The sequence below is a fragment of the Mastigoproctus giganteus genome, chromosome 7 (genome assembly GCF_048544385.1).
Source record: "Mastigoproctus giganteus isolate SK-2022 chromosome 7, ASM4854438v1, whole genome shotgun sequence".
Taxonomy (NCBI): Eukaryota; Metazoa; Arthropoda; class Arachnida; order Uropygi; family Thelyphonidae; genus Mastigoproctus; species Mastigoproctus giganteus.
The window spans coordinates 14,031,317-14,056,942 of record NC_143581.1 but is presented as its reverse complement, the minus strand read 5'-3'; the positions used below and the strand labels follow the sequence as shown (position 1 = coordinate 14,056,942).

Here is a 25,626-nt window from a genome sequence, read left to right as displayed (position 1 = left end):
CAAATGTTCATCTGTAATCACATTTTCAATCATCTTCAAATTATCAAATTTTAAGAACTATTTATTTTTTCAGTAACCTAAACATTTTTGTTTTTATTTTTTTACTATTTTTTATTATTTTTTTAAATTTTAATTTACATTTTTAAAAATATAATAAAATTGTTTTGAAAAAGTGTTAAAACAGTTGGAATATTCTTATGATTTTTATATTTGTGCTAAATCTTTAACAGTCCAGTTTTATTGAAAAATTTTCAATTGTTGATTATTTTAATCCTCTAGTGCAGAGGTTCTCAAAGTGGGTTCCGCGGCACCCTAGGGTACTGCTTACTCTTTATAGGGGTGCTGCCACGTCAGATTTAGCATCAGCTTACATTGTGGCCATCACTACAAAAGGTCGTTGATTTTCATGCAACTGTAAATTAGAAGTAGTAGTAGTAGTAATAGTAGTGGTGGCATGTGATGCAAGAAAGCAAGTGTATGAGCTTCTGTAGCATCAGCCAAAAAAAAAATCACACCATTCCCTCCAAATGCCTGTCCATCCTTAAATTTATTTAACCTATTAACTTCCACAATGACAGATAAAAGTTTGTTCCAGCAATTAACCACCTGCTGTCTAAAGGCAAATTTCTGCACATCTATTCTATATCTGTCTTTTCTTAATTTGAATTTATGCCCCCTTAGGTTTGTAATCTGAACAAGTGGAAGGATCCCATCAGAATTCAGCGTGCTCAACCCATTCAAGGCCTTATACACCTCAATTAGATCACCGCGCAGCCTAGTCTCCAGTCTGGAGCCTAGTCGCCAGCCACTGCAATTTGCAGAACTTAAGCCTCTCTTGGTAAGAGGATCCCTTCATTCCCCTCATCAATCTTGTTGCCCTTCTCTGTACACGCTCAAGTAAATCTACATCCTTCCTAAAATGAGGCCTCCAGACCTGTACGCAGTACTCAAGGCGTGGCCTGACCGTTGCCTTATACAGAGGGACAATCACCTCCTTCTCCCTGCTAGCAAAATTCCTATATATCATTGACAAAACCCCATGACCTGCCCTGGCAGCCTGTCTGCATTGCTCAGAAAACTTCATATCTGACTGCACAATTACTCTCAGGTATTTTTCATTTTCTACCACCTTAAGTGTAGTACCACACAGTTGGTACGTTTCTCTGGGGTTACTTCTACCCATATGCAGTACTTTGCATTTGTCAAGGTTAAACTTCAGTTGCCACTTCTTAGCCCATTTGCCCAAATTATCTAGATCCTGTTGCAGTAGCATACTGCCATTACTGTCATTAAGAACTCTGCCAACCTTTGTATCATCTGCAAACTTCGACACTAAGCCTGATATACCTTCATCAATATCATTGATAAATATACAAAACAACAGAGGACCCAAGACCGAACCGTGTGGGACTCCACTAATAACATTAGTCCACCAAGAGCAGCACCCATTAATTACCACCCTCTGTCTTCTCCCACTCAACCATCCTTTTATCCATTGTAGCAACTTACCCTTAAAACCATTCTGCTCCAATTTGTACAATAATCTTCCATGTGCAACAGTGTCAAAAGATTTCCTGAAATCCAAATATATGATATCAAAATTATTTTTTGCATCCAGTTCCTTTGTAACCTAATATCCTATCAAATTTGTCAGACAAGACTTTCCCTTAACAAACCCATGCTGTGTCTGAATTATTGCTGCAGTCTTGTCTAGATGATCCTGCAATGCATCTTTAACTGGTGACTCCATTATTTTACCCGGAACAGAAGTTAAACTAACTGGTCTGTAATTACTCGTGTCACCCTTCAGATCCCCCTTTGTGAATTGGGGATACATTTGCACATCTCCAGTCCGTGGGGACCTCCCCTGAGTCCAAGGATGCTCTCATAATTATGGCTAAGGGTTTGCTTAGTTTCTTTGCCACCTCCTTTAATATAACTGGATAGATCCCATCCACCCCAGGTTCCTTTCTTATGTTTAACTTCAACAATTTCTCCTCCACCTTGCTCTCAGTTATTACAAAAGTCATCATGAAATAATTGCTGACCGCATCGCAGTGTTTATGTACATAGACCTACATATACGGAACAGCTGAGACAAGCTATCCATCGCGTACACTGTATTTGAAACAGCACTACATTACAAAATATTCTGCCAGCACCCATTGCACCCATTCCATTATGAAAAATTCCCAGCACCCTGGTGCTGGGGTTGTCGGGAATTTTTCATAATGGATTTAGGGTGCCTTCACATTAAAAATTTGAGAACCACTGCTCTAGTGGGCAATGTTGATGTATTTTATAAATAAAAAACAGAAAAACTTTAAAATATCTTTTAGAATTGTCACTGTGAATTTTAGTATTCCTCCAGTGTGATATTAATTTTTGGTGTGTACTATTAATTATTTTTTAAGTGGAAATATATAGCCAAAAAAATTCTCTGTGATTCTTTAATTTTCCATAGAGCTTGATTTTCATTGCTCCTCATCACTGTGTAGCAATCAAAATCAAATAAGTTGGAGGAATTGTTTCAAATGGAAATCAAATAAGTTGGAGAAATTGTTTCAAATACAAATGAAAGAAGTTGAGAAAGAATTTTTTTTTAGATAACAAGACTGCTGTGATTACTAAAGGTATATTTCTTATTATTATCTAATATTATCATCATCAGCCATTTTCAATCCACTGCAGGATGAAGGCCTCACCAGCAACTTTCCAGTTCCTTCTGTTTTGAGCACTGGCCATCCATTTACTACCCACAAACTCATGAATTTCACCTATCCATCTCCGCCTTTGTCTTCCAGATTTTCTTCTAGCTCCTCTTGGATACCATTCTGTTATTTTCTTAGTCCATCTGTCATCATGTCTTCGAGCTATGTGTCCTGCCCAAGACCATTTTAGTTCTTTAGTTTTGATAAGAATGTCCTTTACTTGAGTTTGCTGCCTAATCCATGTGTTTCTCTTCTTATCTAACAGTCTGATTCCCAGTAAAATTCGTTCCATTCTTTGCTGTGTAGTTCTCAGCTTCTCTTCCATTCTTTTGGTGAGTGCCCAAGTTTCACTTCCATAATGTAGTGGAAGTGGGTTTTTTTTTTTTTTTTTTTTTGGCTGATGCTGCATAAGCTTGCTTTCTTGCATCAAATGCCTCTACTAATGCTAATGAATCATGGTGGGGAGTATACATTGGTTCATTATTTTACATTTCAGACAAACTGGGATATTGCTCTTCAGTATGTGACTATGTTTCCTGAATGCTATCCATTCAAAATTGATTCTTCTCTTGACTTCCAGCCATTTATCATTATTACAGCTAATAACTTGTCCCAGATAAGTATATGACTCCACCTTTTCAATTACTGCTCCTTCAATTATTATTTCCCTTTCTGTGGCATACTTGTTCATCATTACTTTTGTTTTAGCCATATTCAACTTTAGTCCAAAATCCTTACTAACTGTGCATAACTGATTAAGATTTTCCTCTAATTCTTTGGGATCGTGGCTTATGACCACAATGTCATCTGCAAATCGTAAATGGTTTAGGTACTCTCCGTTCACATTGACTCCTTTCTGCGACCAGTCTAATCTTCTTAAAGCTTCCTCAAAGGCAGCAGTAAACAGCTTCGGAGATATTGTGTCTCCTTGTTGAACTCCTTTCTCGATTTTAAATTTCCTACTGTCTTTGTCTAGTCTAATAAAGGAGGTAGCACTCTCATATATTTTCTTCAAAATCATAATATATGGGGTATCTGTGCCTTGTCTTTCCAGTGCCCGAAACATTGCCTTATGCTGTATGGAGTCAAATGCCTTTTCATAATCCACAAATGCCAGGCATAATGGTGTTTTATATTCATTTGCTTTCTCCATTAGCTGTGATATTACGTGAAGGTGATCGTATAGTGTCAGGATAAAGAATAAAATTATAAAGTACACCATTTTTAACTATTTCTTTCTTTTTATCCAAAAAAAAAAGAAGCTGTGGTGTATTATAAAATACACTTGCTAGAGGGTTAAAGCAATGAATTTAAGCATAAATATATTCTTATAGAGAAATTAGCAGAAAATATTTTAGCAAAGAGAAATTTCATTATAATTCATTTTGTTAAATTGTATTTTGTTATGTTTAATTTTATTCACAGTCTGGAGGAACTGAAGTGGTAGATTTTTTACAATTACTATGCTCAAATGATGTGGATGTCCCAGTTGGAAATATAATTTCTAGTGGAATGCAGAATGACCGAGGATGTTATGAAAATGATTGCCTTTTGCTGAGAAGAGCTCCAAATTGGTAAGGTGTTCAGCTGATATATTTTTCATTAGCCACCCTAGTTGTATGGGAAAAAAACAATATATTTTATGTTTGAAATAAGACTAATTAGATACATTAGACCACAATTACATTTACTGATTTTTATATTTCAGCTATTTCATGATGTCCCCAACAGCTCAACAGACTCGCATTAGGGAGTGGATGAGGCACCACTTGCCATCTGATGGATCTGTGTCTATAACTGATGTTACTTCAATGTATACAGTACTGAATGTTGTTGGTCCAAAATCAAAACAATTAATGACAGAGCTTACAAGAACAGATATGAATCTTCCTGGCTTTACTTGTAAGGTAATTACCATTAAAATTAAATAGAGAATATTATAAGTAAATATTCTTTCTTTATATTAATTATAGCAGAATATACATTCTTTTGCTATACTTGAATTGCAAACTGGTTTGCATTATAAAAGTTTCTATTTTTCATAATGGTGTTGATGTTTTATGGGATCAACAGATTTACCATGAGTTGTTGAAATATAGCACTACTTTGCTTGAAAGACAAACACCATGGTAAAAACAGATTTATTAAAATATTTTTTAATTTTTATTAAATTCTATTAAAAAATAGAATTTAATAAAATGTAATTTATTAAAATTACAGTTAGTTGCTAGTATGAGCTTACAAATTTTGGAAAATTTCTGAATAAAATGAAAAAACAAAGTTGTATTTTAGGGGAATAAACTGTACATTGCAGTCCTCTATGGTGAATAATTATTTAAATATTTTATTATTAAATAAATAATGTTATAACATTTATTACATATTAATAAATATTAACTATTTAAAGATTATTAATATTATTTTAGCAAGAAAGCTTTTTGCTTGTACATTTATGTATTTGTTTATAGAAGTGTATGCACAGAGGCTGATCTGTAAGTTGAGTAGGCTGAAAAACTCAGGATAACTCATGGGAGAAAACACTGCTTGAGATCAGATAACTACAGTTTTGATTTAAATCAAGTGCTCTTAAGAGGACTTTAGAAATCCTTCCCAGTCGGCAATGGGAATAAACCGAACCTCTTCAAACAGATAGCATATGGTAATGTATTATACTGACTAAGCTGACAAGGAAGATGTCAGTCTTTAAATAAATTTACGACTGTTGCCATGTGTTTTCTGACCATGTAGGTCTCACACTTGTCTGTTCTTGGTGTTTGGCTTTTAAATTGTAAACATGCCTTTTAACTTGTACATCAGTTACTGCACTATATATAAATGGTACTTCCTTTTTGAGAATTATTATTTCCATATATTTTTAATAATATACATCATCAACTATAACAGCTTTTCCAGTGGTATTACTTTCATCTGTTACAACTGTTCTGCTATTATTAATGTATTTAAACTTTTCTTAGTATAGACTTTTTTTAAAACTGTTTTTTTAAAAAAGTGAATATTTAGTACTCATTGAAATTTAAATAATTCTTATTTAAATTTAATAATGAAATAAAAAATTGTGGTTTGGTGAATTAATTTTTTTTTTTTGCACTTTGTGAACCATAACCTCCAGTTGGATTTACTTTCCATGTTGTTTGTTCCCATGAAATTTTCATATAATGTTGATTTTACCATGCATCTGCATCTTAAGCCATATTGTGCCAAGGGTACCATGAGCAGGTTGATTTACATATTGTAGTAGTAGTAGTAGTAGTAGTGGCACTTGATGCAAGAAAGCAAGTGTAGGAGCTTATGCAGCATCAGCCAAAAAAAAAAAAAAAAAAAAAATCACACCATACCCTCCAATTGCCTGTCCAGTTCCTCCTTAAATTTATTTAACCTATCAACTTCCACAACGACAGATGGAAGTTTGTTCCAGCAATTAACCACCCGCTGGCTAAAGGCAAATTTCCGCACATCTATTCTACATCTATCCTTTCTTAATTTGAACTTATGTCCCCGTAGGTTCGTATTCTGAACAAGTGGGAGGATCCCATCAGAATTCAGCGTGCTCAACCCATTCAAGGCCTTATAGACCTCAATCAGATCACCGCGCAGGTGCCTAGTCTCCAGCCACTTCAATTTGCAGAACTTAAGCCTCTCTTGGTAAGAGGATCCCTTCATTCCCCTCACCAATCGTGTTGCTCTTCTCTGTACACGCTCAAGCAAATCTACATCCTTCCTAAAATGAGGCCTCCAGACCTGTACGCAGTACTCAAGGCGTGGCCTGACCATTGCCTTATACAGAGGGACAATCACCTCCTTTTCCCTGCTAGCAAAATTCCTATATATCATTGACAAAACCCCATGACCTGCCCTAGCAGCCTGTCTACATTGCTCAGAAAACTTCATATCTGACTGCACAATTACTCCCAGGTCTTTTTCATTTTCTACCACCTTAAGTGTAGTACCACACAGTTGGTACGTTTCTCTGGGGTTACTTCTACCCATATGCAGTACTTTGCATTTGTCAAGGTTAAACTTCAGTTGCCACTTCTTAGCCCATCTGCCCAAATTATCTAGATCATGTTGCAGTAGCACACTGCCATTACTGTCATTAACAACCCTGCCAACCTTCGTGTCATCTGCAAACTTTGACATTAAGCCTGATATACCTTCATCAATATCATTGATAAATATACAAAACAACAGTGGACCCAACACCGAACCCTGTGGGACTCCACTAATAACATTAGTCCACGAAGAGCAGCACCCATTGATTACCACCCTCTGTCTTCTCCCACTTAACCATCCTTTTATCCATTGTAGCAACTTACCCTTAATACCATTCTGCTCCAATTTGTACAGTAGTCTTCCATGCGCAACAGTGTCAAAAGCTTTCCTGAAATCCAAGTATATGATATCAAAATTATTTTTTGCATCCAGTTCCTTTGTGACCACATCATAATAACCAATCAAATTTGTCAGACAAGACTTTCCCTTAACAAACCCATGATGTGTCTGAATTATTGCTGCAGTCTTGTCTAGATGATCCTGCAATGCATCTTTAACCAGTGACTCCATTATTTTACCCGGAACAGAAGTTAAACTAACTGGTCTGTAATTATTCGTGTCACCCTTCGAACCTCCTTTGTGAATTGGGGATACATTTGCACATCTCCAGTCCGTGGGAACCTCCCCTGAATCCAAGGATGCTCTCATAATTATGGCTAAGGGTTTGCTTAGTTGCTTTGCCGCCTCCTTTAATATAACTGGATAGATCCCATCCGCCCCAGGTGCCTTTCTTATGTTTAACTTCAACAATTTCTCCTTCACTTTGCTCTCAGTTATTACAAAATCATTAAGCACACTGCTACAATTTGATAACCTTCTTCCATTTTCAAACTGTAATGATTCCTCACGTGTGAATGTAGATGCAAAATACTCATTCAGTTTGTTTGCTATCTGAGCAGGATCATCAACAGTCGAACCATCGATTTCAAGTGGACCAATCATATTCAGCCCCTTCCTTTTAGAGTTTATATAAGTAAAGAAATCCTTGCTGTTTTTCTTAGCATCTTTTGCCAAAGATTTCTCGTAATCCGCCTTTGCCTGCCGAACCTCCTTTGTGACCTGATTACAGACTAGCTTATATCTGCTACAGGCTTCTGCGTCGCCTGATAATTTATATGCATCCCATGCATTTTTCTTCTCTGTCACGAGTCTCATTAGTTCATTTGATAACCATTTAGGCCTAAACCTTGAACAATATTTCTTCATCGGTATGAAAAGTCTAGTAGCTTCCACGATTAATTCCTTGAATGCTTCCCACTTAGAATTTACTGTTTGTAACATCGTCAGTCGATCCCATTGTACAGAATTTAAAAACTGTCTGAGACCACTGTACTCCCCTTTACGGAAGCAAAAACCCTTTCCTTTACCCCTGACGGTAGTTACCTCTTTGAGTAAATCCCACTTCAGCACACTGTGATCACTGCCACCTAGTGGTTCCTTTATCTGCAAATTCTTAATACACGAATGATCACTGCTGATAACCAGATCAAGAGTATTACTTTCTCTGGTTGCCTCTCGAACATGCTGCTGCAGAAAACAATCGTCCAATAAATCCACAAAAGTGTGACTAGTGTGTGAGTGACCAACCCACAAGTTCCAGTCAATATCTGGGAAGTTAAAATCCCCCATTATAAAACATTCTGATTTACTGGCCCACTCTATTTCTCTGTACAATTGTTCATTGTACTCATTCGAGTCATTAGGCCTATAACACACTCCTACTTGTGGAGATTGAAAAACCCAGGATAACTCATGGAATTGGCTACTCCATCCACCTGAGCTGGACTAACTGCAGGCCTGACTAAATAGGTAGTAGTAGTAGTAGTAGTAGTAGTAGTAGTAGTAGTGGCATGTGATGCAAGAAAGCAAATGTATGAGCTTATGCAGCATCAGCCAAAAAAAAAAAAAAAAAAAAAATCACACCATTCCCTCCAAATGCTTGTCCAGTTCCTCCTTAAATTTATTCAACCTATCAACTTCCACAACGACAGATGGAAGTTTGTTCCAGCAATTAACCACCCGCTGGCTAAAGGCAAATTTCCGCACATCTAATCTACATCTGTCTTTTCTTAATTTGAATTTATGCCCCCTTAGGTTTGTAATCTGAACAAGTGGAAGGATCCCATCAGAATTCAGCGTGCTGAACCCATTCAAGGCCTTATACACCTCAATCAGATCACCGCACCGGTGCCTAGTATCCAGCCACTGCAATTTGCAGAATTTAAGCCTCTCTTGATAAGAGGATCCCTTCATTCCCCTCACCAATCTTGTTGCCCTTCTCTGTACACGCTCAAGTAAATCTACATCCTTCCTAAAATGAGGCCTCCAGACCTGTACGCAGTACTCAAGGCATGGCCTGACCATTGCCTTATACAGAGGGATAATCACCTCCTTTTCCCTGCTAGCAAAATTCCTATATATCATTGACAAAACCCCATGACCTGCCCTGGTAGCTTGTCTGCATTGCTCAGAAAACTTCATATCTGCCTGCACAATTACTCCCAGGTCTTTTTCATTTTCTACCACCTTAAGTGTAGTACCACACAGTTGGTACGTTTCTCTGGGGTTACTTCTACCCATATGCAGTACTTTGCATTTGTCAAGGTTAAACTTCAGTTGCCACTTCTTAGCCCATCTGCCCAAATTATCTAGATCCTGTTGCAGTAGCATACTGCCATTACTGTCATTAAGAACTCTGCCAACCTTTGTATCATCTGCAAACTTCGACACTAAGCCTGATATACCTTCATCAATATCATTGATAAATATACAAAACAACAGTGGACCCAACACCAAACCCTGTGGGACTCCACTAATAACATTAGTCCAAGAAGAGCAGCACCCATTGATTACCACCCTCTGTCTTCTCCCACTTAACCATCCTTTTATCCATTGTAGCAACTTACCCTTAATACCATTCTGCTCCAATTTGTACAATAGTCTTCCATGCGCAACAGTGTCAAAAGCTTTCCTGAAATCCAAATATATGATATCAAAATTATTTTTTGCATCCAATTCCTTTGTAACCACATCATAATATCCTATCAAATTTGTCAGACAAGACTTTCCCTTAACAAACCCATGCTGTGTCTGAATTATTGCTGCAGTCTTGTCTAGATGATCCTGCAATGCATCTTTAACCAGCGACTCCATTATTTTACCCGGAACAGAAGTTAAACTAACTGGTCTGTAATTACTCGTGTCACCCTTTGATCCCCCTTTGTGAATTGGGGATACATTTGCAGGTCTTTTCAAGGATTCCTCCAGTAGGATTCAAATCTAGCCCTACACCAAATGAATGACAAATAGCAAAACCACTTTCTTGTGTCAGGTCATCATACTGATAATGTGTTCATAAATAAAGAAAATATTGACAGAATTCAATAAAGTTATGAAATTAATCACATGCATACAGTTTATAATTCTGAATTTCAAAATTTTAAAAATTTATTGTGGTTAAACCATTAAAAGATTACGAAAAGGTAAAAGGTTATATTTATAAACTCAGTTTTTTTCAAGTAATTAAAGTTTGATGTATCAAACTTGAGTAACTAGCTATTATGCAGACAGCAAAATTTGATTTCTTGCCACATAGTTTGTAATGTATCATATGTGCGATGCTATTTGCTGTATTTTTATAAATAGCCATTAATGCTGTGATTGTATTAGAGACAAATTTATGCCAAAAAAATTAAATTCTTCAAAGAAAATACACAAAGTTTTCATCTTGAAGAATTTCTTGAAACAGGCTGTCATAGCAGTTTCAACTGTTAAACAAGTGGCCAATTAACCATTTCTATATCAGCATGTTCAGGAGGCAACTAGAGGGAGGAATACTCTTGATTTGATTATCAGCAGTGATTCTTCATGCATTAAGAATCTGCAGATAAATGAACCACTAGGTGGCAGTGATCACAGTGTGCTGAAGTGGGATTTACTCAAAGAGGTAACTACCATTAGGGGTAAAGGGAAGGGTTATTGCTTTCGTAAAGGCGACTACGATGGACTGAGACAGTATTTAAATTCTATACAGTGGGACCAACTGATGATGTTACCAACAGCAAATGCAAAATGGGAAGCATTCAAAGAACTTATCTTGGAAGCTACTAGGCTTTACATACCAACTAAGAAATATTGTTCAAGGTTTAGGCCTAAATGGATGTCAGATGAACTGATGAGGCATATGGCAGAGAAGAAACATGCATGGGATACATACAAATTAACACATGACACAGAAGCCTATGATAGATATAAGTTGATCTGTAACCAAGTTACAAAGGAGGTTAGGCGGGCGAAGGCAGATTACGAGAAATCTTTAGCAAGGGATGCAAAGAAAAACAGCAAAGAGTTCTTTACTTATGTAAACTCTAGAAGGAAGGGGATGAATCAGATTGGTCCACTTGATATCGATGGGTCAACTGTTGATGATCCTGCTCAGGTAGCTAACAAACTCAATGAATATTTTGCATCGACATTCACACATGAGGAGTTATTTAGCGAGGGGAAAGCCAGAGGTGTATTCAACTCTAGCAGTAAGCTAGAGAATCTTGTAATAACTGAGAGTAAAGTGGAGGACAAATTGTTGAAGATAAACACAAGAAAGGCACCCAGGGTGGATGGGATCTATCCAGTTATATTAAAGGAGGCAGCAAAGGAAGTAAGCAAACCCTTGGCCATAATTATGAGAGCTTCCTTGGACTCAGGGGAGGTACCCACAGACTGGAGATGTGCAAATGTCACCCCAATTCACAAAGGAGGATCAAAGGCTGACACAAGTAATTATAGACCTGTGAGTTTAACTTCTGTTCCAGGAAAATTAATGGAGGCACTAGTTAAAGAAGCACTGCAGGATCATTTAGACAAGACTTCAGCTATAGCTCAGACACAGCATGGTTTTGTTAAGGGGAAGTCTTGCCTGACCAATTTGATTGGATACTATGATGCAGTCACAAAGGAACTGGATGCAGGGAATAACTTTGATATTATACACTTGGATCTTAGAAAGGCTTTTGATACTGTTGCACATGGAAGACTGCTGCACAAATTGGAGCAGTGTGGCATTGGAGGCAAATTGCTGCTGTGGATAAAGGGGTGGCTGAGGGGGAGAAGACAGAGAGTGGTAATCAATGGACACTGCTCGTCGTGGACTAATGTTATTAGTGGAGTCCCTCAGGGCTCAGTGTTGGGTCCATTATTGTTTTCTGTATTCATAAATGATATTGATGAGGGTATATCAAGCTTAATGTCGAAGTTTGCAGACGATACAAAGGTAGGCAGGGTTGTCAAGGACACTACTGACACTATGCTGCTGCAACAGGATCTGGAAAGGTTGAGCAGGTGGGCTGAGAGGTGGCAAATGAAGTTTAACATTGACAAATGTAAAGTACTACACATGGGAAACAGCAACCCCAGAGCAACGTATCAACTCTGTGGTACTACACTGACAGTGGTAGAGAATGAAAGGGACCTGGGGGTGGTTGTGCAGGCAGATATGAAGTTCTCTGAGCAGTGCAGACGGGCTGCAAGAGTAGCTCATTGTGTATTGTCAATGATATATAGGAATTTTTCTAGCAGCGATAAGGAGGTGATTATTCCCTTGTATAAGGCAATGGTCAGGCCACACCTAGAGTACTGTATACAGGTCTGGAGGCCTCATTTCAAGAAGGATGTAGAGCTGCTGGAACGAGTACAGAGAAGGGCAACAAGATTAGTGAATGGAACAAAGGGGTGCTCTTACGAAGAAAGGCTTAAGTTTTGCAAATTACAGTGTCTGGAGACTAGGCACCAGCGAGGTGATCTGATAGAGGTGTATAAAGCCTTGAATGGTTTGAGCATGCTCAATGCTGATGGGATTCTTCCTCTCGCTCAGAATAATCACCTGAGAGGGAATAAATTCAAATTGAGGAAAGACAGATATAGGATAGACGTGCGGAAATTTGCCTTTAGCCAGCGGGTGGTTGGTTGGTGGAACAGACTTCCATCCTTTGTCGTGGAAGTTGATAGCCTAAATAAGTTTAAGGCTCAGCTGGACAGGTATTTTGAACGAACAGAGGGGTGAAGTGGAAGTAGTTTTTTTTTTGGCTGATGCTGCATAAGCTTGCTTTCTTGCATCAAATGCCTCTACTAATGCTAATGCTAATTTGGCTAGGCCATCTGATTGAAAGTAGTGCAATACAAGGGTAGCTCATTTTTTTTTGCCGTGAGACTTATGACCTTTGCATTATTTATACAGTTTAAATCTACTGGCAGCAAAAACATAAAATTATGATAAGTTAATCTTGCAAGCATCTTTTAAAGAGAGAAATGTAAACTATTTTTGTATAGTTTCTTAAAGACAAATGTGATTATTAATATATGTACTTGATTGTTTTCTTGATATTTGCAGATTGTAAAGTGTTAATTTTTTATAAAAATGTGCTGGATTTTAAAGAATACCAGATTGTCAAGTGCCAAATCTTAGAGTTTACTGTATATTAGAAAACAAAACTTGAGCAATAATATTAATAATTAATATATGAAAGATTTTTGTTGATATTTAATGTGCCTCATTCAGTGTAATTTGTATTTATTTTTTATTTACTTATTTTTTTGCAGAAAATGAATGTGGGTTTTGCTAGTGATGTTCTTGTGATGGGATTCAACAATACTGGAGAACCTGGCTATTCACTCTATATTCCTTCTGAGGTATGGCTTTAAAATATTTACCGATTTATGGTGTGCTGGTGTATTGATTGATTTTAATATTTTCAAAGGCAACTAATAAAAAAAGGGGATATTAAAATGTTTGTAATCACATAGAAATAATGATAATAAAATTGGGAATATAATCTTGTTTGGTTATTTGGCCTCTTTATATTATAGAAGTTTCTACATTTTATGTGAAAAATTAAAACTTTTAAGAGTTAGAAATATTTGCCAAGATTTTTAATGCTTTTAAAATTGGAAATTAATACTATATATGTCAATGTTAAAATGTAGGCTAAATAACATTATTATCCTATATCACTGGAATGCCATAGATAAATAAAGAAACACAGAATACAATAGAACATCAATTATCTGGGGTTGGATTGAATTAATCATGGGCCAGATGTTTTTTAGCAATTATTAAAAAATAAAAGCATAACTAGTAGAGCCTATCATTTTTCTCTCTGGGAGTCAATTCATAACAGCAGAAATTGAGTATGTATCTCTTCCCAGAACGTGGGAAGATACAAGTTGGCATCTTGAAACTACTGTACTTCTATTTTGCAGTTGTGTGTTAAATTTTGTCACAGGCCTTCACGTTCAGGTCTTAGGCAGAGGGGTCAGTTCGAAAAATCAGAGACTGTCTCCCAAGGAAGACAGTGGAGCAAGTGGTGCTGTCCCCTGTATGGCTACCATAAGAGAAGGGCAAGCCTATCCAGCCCCACCAACTGGAAGTGCTTCCTGCACAACTGTGCTGGTGACCACCCAGGAAGGAAGAAAACCGCAATGCATGAAGTGGAGCATCAAAATGAATACGTTCACCATGCAAGCATACTATGAAATAACGAAACTGGAGACTGATATGACAACTTACAGGGTGAGACTACATACTAAGTGGCTGGAACGATTCCCGGATATTCAGGTTAGCGAATAGCAGACCAGAGAATGACCATCATCGCGAAGAATCTGATAGCTCCTGCAACCTTGGAAAAAATCAAGCAGGACGTGAGTGATCAACTACAAAGGATAAAGAATACGGAACCAGAGGAGGAAGGACAAGAAGAAATACAACCCACAGCAGCTGAAGTGGAAAGATATGGTCATGATATCCAGAATGGAGGACGGGTGGAAGAATTCGAAGGAATGGGCCCCCCCCCACAAAGACTTGCGTGATACCGAAGCAGAGGCTGAATAGAACCTTGTGGAGAGTCACAAACCACCTTAATTGGCAAATAATACTGCATTACCTCGACAACAATGGTGCAACACTGGAGGCCATCCACACAGCCATGTATTCTGCTGCCGCCACTAGGATTAATGGAAGAGAAACGAGAGACCAGCAACAGAAGAACCGAAAACAGAAGGAACCGCCAGCTTGGGAAAGAAGACTTCAGCAGAAGATAGAAGAATTAAGAGTCAAGATAGGCCAATTGACCAAGTACTGATGGGACAATAGGAGTAAGAAATTAATTGGAAAAGTGGACAGCGTCCACAGCAAACATGACACAAAAATCAGAGAATAGGTGAGTACTTGGACAAATTGAAGCAGAACCGGCTTGCACTCAGCAAGAGACTACGCCGATACAAAGAGAGCTCTCAGAGGAAAATAAACAACCAAATCTTCGATGAGGACCAAAGAGGCATTTACAGGAGTCTCAGAGAAGATGGGAAAGGGAACGGACCACCCGAGCAGAAAATGATTGAGGAGTTCTGGGGAAACATGGAGCAGGGAAGTAAGACATAACAGCCGAGCCCCCTGGATAGAACTAGAATGCAAGAAAACAAAGGACATACAAGAAATGAGAGAGTGGGAGATTCGCAAAGAAGTAAAACAGACGATCAAGAACTCTCACAACGGGTGAATGCCAGAAATAGATAACGTCCACAACTACTGGTATAAGAAGCTCACTTGCACACACAAGCACCTGGCAGAGCAGCTCACCCGTATGATAAGGCACCCAGAGACACTCACTGAAGGAATCGCATATCTGAAGCCTAAAGGCGAAGATACAAGAAACCTGGCAAAATATAGGCCAATCACCTGCCTCCCAACAATGTACAAGATCCTGACCAGCTGCATAACCAGGAAGGTATGAGACCACTTGGATAACCAGAACATAATGGCTAAACAGTAGAAAGGATGCAAGCGGCTGAGCAATGGATGCAAGGAGCAATTAACCATAGATGCCACGGTTATGGAGCAAGCCTACAAGAACTGCAGTAACCTGCACACAGCCTACATCGATTACCACAAGGCCTTCGACTCCATTCCTCATAGCTAGCTAATAGAGGTGCTGAACATCTACAAAGTCAATCTGATAGTGATATCCAGAATGGAGGACGAGTGGAAGAATTCGAAGGAATGGGCCCCCCACAAAGACTTGCGTGATACCGAAGCAGAGGCTGAATAGAAAACTTCCTAGGAGAAACGATGGCGAAATGGAGTACCACCATTAAGGTCGAAAACATCACAACCAGGCCAATCCCCATCAGGAGAGGAAACTTTCAGGGAGATGCTCTGAGCCCATTGTGGTTCTGTCTAGCACTTAACCCACTATCCACCATGCTCAACAGTAGCAAGTACAGATATAACCTCAAAGAAGGAAGGAAGAACCTGTACACCCTCACCCATCTGACGTACATGGATGACATCAAGCTCTATGCGGAAACCGAGAAGCAGCTCCAGCAACTACTCTAGATCATCGAAAAATTCAGCAATGATATTAGGATGGAATTTGGTCTAGACAAATACAAGACCCATGGATTGCATCAGGGAAAATTAGTCAACCAAAACTAGCATCTGCAGACTGGTAAAGAGATCAAAGCCATGGCAGAGGGAGAGGCCTACAAATACTTGGGGATGATGCAGGCTCAGCAGTTACAGCACAAGGAAATTAAGGCCTGCTTAACCAAAAAAGACCATCAAAGACTCAGAGGCCTGCTGAAAGCAAAGCTGAACGGAGGGAACACAGTTAAAGCCATAACATGATGACCAAGAGCCGCCAACACCACCTGAAATCAGCTGTGGAGAGACTGACAATTGCCGGGAAAGAAGGTTGTTGTTGTTGTTATTTGGTTTTTAGGAGCATTAGCAACTAAGGCCATATTGCTCCGGGGATATGCAGTGGTCATTCCCTGACCTTTCTGCATCCTTCATATTTGGTGGTCACGGGCTCGAACTCTGGTCTAATCAAGAAGCGTGTGCTACGCACTGCCGCTCCTGCCCACCTGGCTACGGAGAAGGAGGAAGGGGCCTGATAGACCTCATTGAGCAACAGAAGACAGCGATTGCTAACCTGAAGGATTACTTCCAGAAACACAGCAGCACTCCAGCAGGCCATAAGGAAGACAGACAAGCGGTATATCCCACTCAACCTAAACGAGGAGTCCCCTCCCAACCAGGAGGCACAAACGAAGATAGAAAGATGGGCAGAGAAGACACTACAATGATCTCCATCAAGATCACAGATAAAATTGCTTCCAATGCATGGCTCATGAGCAGGATGCTCTTCCCCGAGACTGAAGGACTCATGCTCGCCATCCAAGACCAGGAACTATAGAAAATACATCGCCAAGGAGCCCGGAGTATCCAATACCACCTAGCCTCAGAAACGATCCAACACATCACCGCGGGATGCAAGGTGATCATCCAGACTGAGTACACTCATAGACATGACCAGGTAGCCAGTATAGTGCATCAGAAGCTAGCAAGGAAATACCACTTGATCAAAGAAAGTGTACCATACTACAAGTACGAACCCCAGGCAGTACTAGAGACCTAAACCCACAAGCTGTACTGGAACCATATCCTATCCATAATAATGGATAGGATAATCCCGCACAACAGACCAGACATAACCCTTGTGGATAAGAAGGAAAAGGCTACCTATCTGATTGACATAGTGGTACCCAATGCTGGCAACCTGCAGAAAACCCATGGGGAAAAAATCAAGACGTACACTAACCTAAGACAGGAGATTAAAGAGATGTGGCATATGCAACAAGTAATGACCATCCCGATCATCGTGTCAACCACAGGTATGGTCCCAAAGACTCTACATAACAGCCTAGCAGCAATAGGTCTCCCAGCGAATACCTACAAGGAACTCCAGAAAGTCGCAATTCTGAACACCTGTAGGATAGTCAGAGAGTTCCTCGACCAACAGTAACACCAGACAACAACAACCGCCCTGTGTACTTGGTAGCAATACCTGTCACGAGGTGGAACCCCAAATCAGGGAGAAATAATATAAGAGCAATAAAAATAATAATAGAGGATTTAAAATATTACATATGTTAAAGGTAACATTACCCTAAAATTTTTAAATTTAAATTTGTCACCAGAAGAATAATAATATAGCGTGTCCTGGTGTTTGGAGGGTTCATGTACTGGAAGTATGAGCATATTGAGGTATTTTAAGTTATTTATTTATTCAAATTGGTGTTTTTAATTTAATGTATTTTAATTTATCTGATTTTATCCCGGAAGTTGAAAAAAGAAGATCTCCTATTTGGATATTGAGGTAATTCTCATATTTATTATTATAATTAAGAAAAGGGAGATAGATTGAGATCCTCCTCATCTCTTAGAATTTTAAATAATATGGTGATGGAAATTGGTGATTATCAATCCATGAAATAGTGCAGGCTATGCATCTAATATGAATGGGTACAAAACATTCTGACAAAGGAATTGCATTTATTAAAAGTTCTGGATGTCATGCTTCTGATACCTAATCCAAAACATGGTCTTCTTCAGATTTGTTGCCACATTATTAAAAAGATCTAGAAAATTTGTTGGCAAGATTTTCAAACATGAACAAGATGTGGCTCCACAGTTATCAACTTGAGTCAAAGCAATAGTCCGAACAGTGGAAACATTCAAGTTCACTGCCTCCAAAGAAGCAAAAACAGTTCCATTAGCTGAAAAGGTGATGGCAGCAACCTTTTGGGATGCCAAAGGAATAATAATGGTAGACTATGTTCCAACAGGGTAAACAGTAATGGAAGTATACTATGCCAACCAAGAAGTCAATACTGTTGTAAAGTATACTCTTATTCCTTTAATAAGGTAACAGGAGTGTAATATGTGCTAACTTATTATGTCAATTACACGAAATGTGGTGCTTCTCTTGCCCTTTCCTCCCTAGACCTGTAGACCTAACACTAAATAAAATGAAGTTACCTGCATTTATGGGATGGGCATACCATGTACCAGCAGATATTCCTGAATTGAAACACAGGATCACTGAAATAATGACATCAGTTAACACAGATATACTGGCAAAGTTCTGAGAAGAAATTGATCTAATCAAATTGATTCCTGTAGAGTTCATAGAAAACTTTCAGAGATTCTTCGATGTGTGTCTGTTTCAACAAAAATAATTACTAATTTTCTTTTCTGAAATTTTTTGGAACTATTTACAGATATGCCAATTTTGATCGTAATTAATTAAATTTTAAGTAGTTACCAAACTGGATGTTTAAATAACTTATTAAAAGTTTTTAATAATGCTTAGTTATGAACAGAAATATAAGTTAAGTTAATATTCAAAGTTATCTTTGCAGTATGCCCTTCATGTGTATGACAGACTTATTACTGTGGGAACTGACTTTGGTATTAAGGATGTTGGTTACTATACCCTACGATTTTTAAGGATTGAGAAATTGATACCATTTTGGGCAGAAGAGCTGGACAGTAATACAACTCCATTTGAAGTTGGCAGAGGATTCAAAGTGAAAATGGAGGTATATATTTATAAAAATAAATGCTTATTATTATTATTATTATTATTATTATTATGCAGTTTAATTTCATTTTCTCTATCCTTTTTCATAATACATGATAATGTATTTGTCAGTGATTTACACTTGCTCTGCATTGAAAATAATTATTTTCAAATAGAACTAAATCTGAAGTTTATCTCCTTCATACAACTTTCTTCAGTTGTTTTTATAAGCTGTGCTATACAGAGTCCATAAATATTAGCTGTATAATCTTTATAACTCATAACACAGGATAACATTTTAACTCAATGTAAAAGAAAAAACTAGTCTTCACTTTCAATGCTGAACAAGTATGAATCATTAACAAATATGTTATCCTGCATTGTGAGTCACACACAATTCCTGCATTATCTGCATTGTGAGTTACAAAAACTATATAATTAATACTTGGATGCTGTATAGTCCAGATTATAACAACTACTGAAGAAATTGGCATGAAAAAAAAAATAACTATGAACTTTCTACATCAAGAGATGCATTTATTATAAACTTTCTTTTACAATGTATTCATCTCAAGTGAATGCATCTTAGATGAAGTCCCAGCAGATCAAAGATGTGCAAATGTCTTCACACTTCACAAAGGTGGTTCTAAGCTTGAAACTGATAATGATAAGTCTGTGAGTTTAACTTACGTAGTAGGGAAACTTAGGATTTACTGCAGGATCATATGGACAGGAAAGGAATTATGCAAGAAGCAACATCATGGGTTTGTTAAATGGAATCTTACTAATGTGATAAGCTACTATTAGATTGAACTGGATACAGAGGATAATTTTGACTTAGTATATCTGGACTTTAGTAAGGCTTTGTCCCACATAAATGCATTTCATATAAATTGGAATAATGTGCCTTTGGAGGGAAAGTACTATGTGGATAAAAGTTTAGTCGAACAACAGAAGAATAGTTATAAATGACTATTTCTCTAAGTAGACCAGGGTCTCTATGGAACTTTGGGTTTCAGTGCTGAGTTCCCTATTGTTTCTGATCTATCTTTGTTACTGATAGATAAAGGCATAGCACATTTGATGTCAAAGTTTGTTAATGATACAAAGGTTGGTAAGCGGTAGTAACCAAGGTATGCTGCTTCAACAAAGACCTACACAAATTATTCCGTTGATCTGAAAAATGGCAGTGTTACAGTATTTGGAAATTTAAGGTTCTACTTTTGGATAATAGTAATCTCAGATTACTATTACCTTAATAAAAAGATAATCTAAAATACAGTGGAACCTGGATAAGAAATTCCCAATTTCAACTCTATATATCGTGATGTATTATTTTCCTGCGTAAGAAGTTTCTCAGGTAAAAAGTTTTCCCATATAAAAAGTTCATGTTAAAGAATACACAGTGTATTATAATAATGATGTTTTCCCACTTAATATGTTTTTTAAATATAGAAATTATTTATTTTTATATTAAAAAATTTTAAAGCAATATAAACATTTTGGTAATCAAACAAGTTAGTGCCAAGCATCATTTTAGTTCATAGTAAATCACCAAAGTAAGTTGAAATGTCATTGTTTTTGTTATCTCATATTGTGAATGGCATTCCTTCACAACAAGTTGCCCTGATATTGCACTACCTCAAATAAGCAACGCTTTGCCAGTGGCGAAGACTAATGTTACTTAAGGCGGAAACACACTATCACATCAAGGGACTCGCATAGAAGGAGCATCACTGTAACGTAGGGTGACCAGATTAAAAATTTGATCTTGGGGTACTCCTGCTTATGTTTGGGGTACTCGCATTATATCTTAAAAAAACGTACAATTTTAATAACAAATATTTTATTTCTATATTTTGTTGAATTTTACAAGTTCATGGAATGCAAAATTAGTCAAATTTTAATAAAAATTAACTGAATTATAGCCTGTGCTTTAATTCGAAAAATTTTATTGCAAGAGTTATAAACACTAAAGGAAACTTTTATAAATATTAATATCAAATGTTTTACATAATTGTTTACAATACATATTTAATAAACCTGATTTATTTTATCAAAAAGAAAATATTTACCTAGCAATATTTTTCATTTGAGCAAATTTTCTTTAACAGTTTTTAATTTTTTAGTGCATATTCGTAAAATTGTTTGCATGACATATTGTGATTGGTTTTCACCAACAGCTCTCCTTCAACATTCTTATTTCTATCCTTTTTCCATGCATTAAACATTAAGCTAAATACTCGCTCACAAGTTGCATTTGAGTGAGGCAAAGCAAAAACAAAATTAATAATTTTTTCTGTATTACGTACTTATGTATTTAAAAATTTTATGCAAATATCTGTGGTATTTTTGAGGTCTTTTGTCTCAATATTTTTATGGAATGATTTCAACAGAACATATTCTTTGTACAGCAAATCGATATTGAGAATTTTAAATAAAAAAAAAAATTGTTGCCAGCCTTAAAACATCACAAAGAAATAAAATAGAAGTCAAATAGAATGCAAAAGTTTACAAAGTAAGCATAATATAAATATTCTATAACCCTCTTTGTAAATAGGATAGAATGTTGTTTTTTTGAGTCTTTAAGGTGCATTTCAACAACTTTATTGTCAGTTAACTCTTTCCTCCTAAATAATCTAAACAGGGTGTTTTATGATTTCTGCTTTTTTTCAAACGCCCCCATTCAAATTTAAAAAAGGGGGTATCTTGGAAATTTATTATAATTCCAAAAAGGGGTATTATACCCCGAAATGGGGTACGCCTGGCAACCCTACTGTAACGTTGTATATGTGTTATTCTCTTTGAGGAAAGCTGAAGCGGAATGAATTGCCACAGTTCATCATTCTTCTTTAGATTTTGAAGAAGATTTAGAAATGCATGTGCTTTTCTTATAGCCGAGAAAACAAAAGAGATTACGCAATGGATATGCGACATAAACTGGAAGAGAACAGAAAAGGGAGAATTACATCACTTACTGCAGGACTTAGAAGAAGAAGAAGATAAATCGTTTTAAGATGTACTTACATATGAATAAAGAATATAATTTTCTATATAATCTAATTAAGGATGATATTCAAGGGCAAAATATGCAATTTCGAAATTCAGTCAGCGCTGGAAAAATTAGTTGCATGTTTAAGAAAAATTTAAATACCATAAGTTTAATTTTGAATAAGGATTTATTCTGTCAAAATACAAAACAAAAATTAATTAAATTTAGTAACAACAAAAAAACTACTTCTCAACTCTAAAAATTGTACTTGTAAGAAATTGTTATGAGTTGTACAAATTGAAATGATCGACTTGTTCGTCCTCTAAATTTGTTAATTGTAATACTGCTGGTCATTTTTGAGCGTCTCTGTGACTGGACATTTGCGGTGAGTATGCCAAGTAGCTGGTCAAAGTGGAGGGTGCTTCGGAATAGGCACAGGAGCAACGATTCTTACTTGTGCTCTCAAAACAGCATTATTTACTTATAATTTAATTTTCTAATAGCATTTCCTCCATTTTCCTTTTGTCACGCCCAATGAAATTTCTGTTCGAAGAGAAATATCTGAGCTCTTGAAAACGCGATTTGGCCTTGAAGCCCGATGTGTTATCTTTTGAATACAACCAATGACAACAGTGTGTGTCTCCGAGCAATAAACTAAATGATAAATATAGCTCCCCCACATTTTACGCTAGACATGTTTACATGTGACTATCCCGCGAAGTGATAGTGTGTTTCCGTCCTTATTCTTGGCAGATACCACCACCCAGGAGTAGTGGTATCTGCCGAGAATTCACTGGTGAAGTGTTGCCTGTTTGAGAATCTACTGTCGAAGCATTATTGAACTACCTTATTCGAGGCAGTTCAATATCAGGGCAACTTGTGAAGACATTCACAATGAGATATAATGGAAACGATGCCATTTCACCTACTTCGGTCAGTGATTTACTATGAGCTAAAATGATGCTATGCACCAACTTGTTCGATTAGTGAATTTTCCATCTGAGGCTTTCAGTGCTAAAACCTTTTTTTTAGTACAACCATTTTAATATAATGGAGGTGACATATTGCAATTGTTTTCATTGATATCCATAATTGGATAGCGTCGACCATGAGAAGCACAGTGAAGCGTTTGCCACAAAGTTCTCATGGTTCACAACCATCAGAACTTTGTGGCAAATGCTTCATGAATTACTTAGTGGACGGTTGCTCTGTCTTATTATAATTGTGACCTTTTAAGGTATGTTGAAACTCCAAAGGAGCTCATTCTTCCAAGTTGGTAATGAGTTTAATGAAAAGAGTGTTAAGCAATTAGAAATCCTCAGTTTAAAAATGTTTCCCATAGGCACAGTAAAATATTTATAAATTCTGAAATAGTACTTAATGATCTTTAACTTATGTATATGTACTTTTTTATTTGTGTAGTTAATATTTCATACCCTTAGGTATATTTTCCCTTCTGAGAAGTTTCCCCTCGTAAGAAGTTCTAAACTTCCAGGCTCTTGGAAAACTTTTTATCCGGGTTCTGCTGTAAAATAAAATAATAGGCATAGCGTGCATTGTGACACAAAGTTCTCTCAACAGTGTAAACAGACTCATAGAATGGCATGCAGTGTTTTACTTATGATGTACAAGAATTTTGCTAGTAGGAATAAAAGAGATAATTATTCCATTATATAAGTGGAATAAAGCCTTGGTTAGGCCACATCTAAAGTACTGTATACAGGTTTGGAATACCTAATTGAAGGATGGGGACCTGCTAGACAAGGTACAACAAAGAGAAATACAGTTAGTTAATAATATAAAGAATTCTGAGAGAGAGAGAGATTGAGCGATTGATTTCAGTTTTGGTTGCAAAGTCTCTAGACCAGATGTTGGGAACTTGATTGAAGTATTTAAGGCTTTAGTAAATTGAATAATAGAGAATTTTTTTCTTTCAGGTGGTAACAAACTAGAGGACATACACTTATATTAAAGAAGGACAGTTGTAGACTGGATATTGGAAAATTTTCTTTTTGCCAAAGGGGTATTAACTATTTGAATAAATTACCACCTAATCTTGCATAACTATGCAAGGTTAGGTGGGAATTTACATGTGAGTTCATGTAAATTTAAGAACAACTTGAAATGAAAAAAGGTGGGTTTTTTTTTTTTTTTTTTTTTTTTTAAAGAAATATTGAATATCTTGGCTTCCTTGCATCAATTTGCCTTTATTAATGCTAATTTATAGATGTCTTTAAATGACTTTTGGATTACTTTATGTTTCTAACTATTTGAAAATACTCAACATTTATTTTTGATTTTTTTTTTTTTTAACAGAAAGATTATTTCTTGGGAAAGTTTGCTCTTCAACACCAACTTGAGAAAGGACTCAAGCGCCGCCTGGTTCATTTTCAACTTGAAAATCACAATGCTGACACACATTTATGGCCTTGGGGAAGAGAACCAATATATCGCAATGGACAGTATGTTGGCATGACAACTTCTTCTGGCTATGGTTTTACATTAGATACAGTGGTGTGTTTAGGCTTTGTTCATAACTATGATCGTGCAGGAGAGCCACAAGTAGTAACCAATGAGTACATCATAAAAGATGCCAAATTTGAAATTCAAATAGGAGGTTGTAAATTTTCTGCAAAGGCTAGTCTCCATCCACCAAAAATTCCTATTGTTTCAATGAGTGGTTCAGATATGAGTTATGTCCCCAAAGCTCGATCTGCAATACCAGTTGGTCTTTAACTTAAATTATATTTCATCATCATTTAATTTCATAGATGTTGACTGTATTAAGCTTGCAATTCTTCCAGTATAAGAATTTTGAGTTCTATGTGCTGTTTCCTATGCTGTTATCACTTCCGTTTTAATTTATTTGAAATAACGTGAAAATAACTTTTTTATATATATATATAAATCCATAAATGTATATAAATGTAGTCTCATAATTCTGACACTATTACATTTTCCTATTGGAGTATTCATTGAAGGTCTGTAATAGATATATGGTTTGAGGCATACCTAATCTTTGACTTAGTAATACTGGTCAATACAACTTAAACTTAATAGTTCTTTCAATTTTTCTTAATTGTATATTTTTATGGACTTGGATCCAGGATGGCTCTTTCTGGTCAGAGATTGAATGGCATACTTTTGCAACAGGACCTCAATCCAGGCTACTGTTGCCATTGCTGAATTGCTCAATCCAGATTGCTGAATCTTAAGAAGTAATGGTTAAAGTCTAACTATGGCTGATTTAAATTCATTCATTCCCACTGATGGCATATTTTATAGCATATGCCTGTGAAGCAGCATAGTATAATCAAAATAAATGTATTTACTTTTTTTTTTTAAGAATAGGTTTTGTAATTAATATGCATGGTCTTTCAACCTCTTATTAGAAAAATCAAATTTTATATTAAATATAGATGAGAGAATAAACTGA

General features: G+C 36.7%; 1 protein-coding gene across 1 annotated transcript in view; it reads left to right on the top strand.

Annotated features, from left to right (window-relative positions):
• Positions 1-24,954, top strand: part of LOC150082539 (pyruvate dehydrogenase phosphatase regulatory subunit, mitochondrial-like) — an 84,860-nt gene extending 59,906 nt beyond the window's left edge. The window contains exons 14-18 of the mRNA XM_090378677.1: positions 4,137-4,285; positions 4,420-4,618; positions 13,377-13,466; positions 19,038-19,217; positions 24,507-24,954. Coding sequence (XP_090234803.1) covers positions 4,137-4,285; positions 4,420-4,618; positions 13,377-13,466; positions 19,038-19,217; positions 24,507-24,926 — 1,038 coding nt within the window. The 3' untranslated portion in view covers positions 24,927-24,954. The remainder of the gene's footprint in view (positions 1-4,136; positions 4,286-4,419; positions 4,619-13,376; positions 13,467-19,037; positions 19,218-24,506) is intronic.
• The last annotated feature ends 672 nt before the right edge of the window (positions 24,955-25,626 follow it).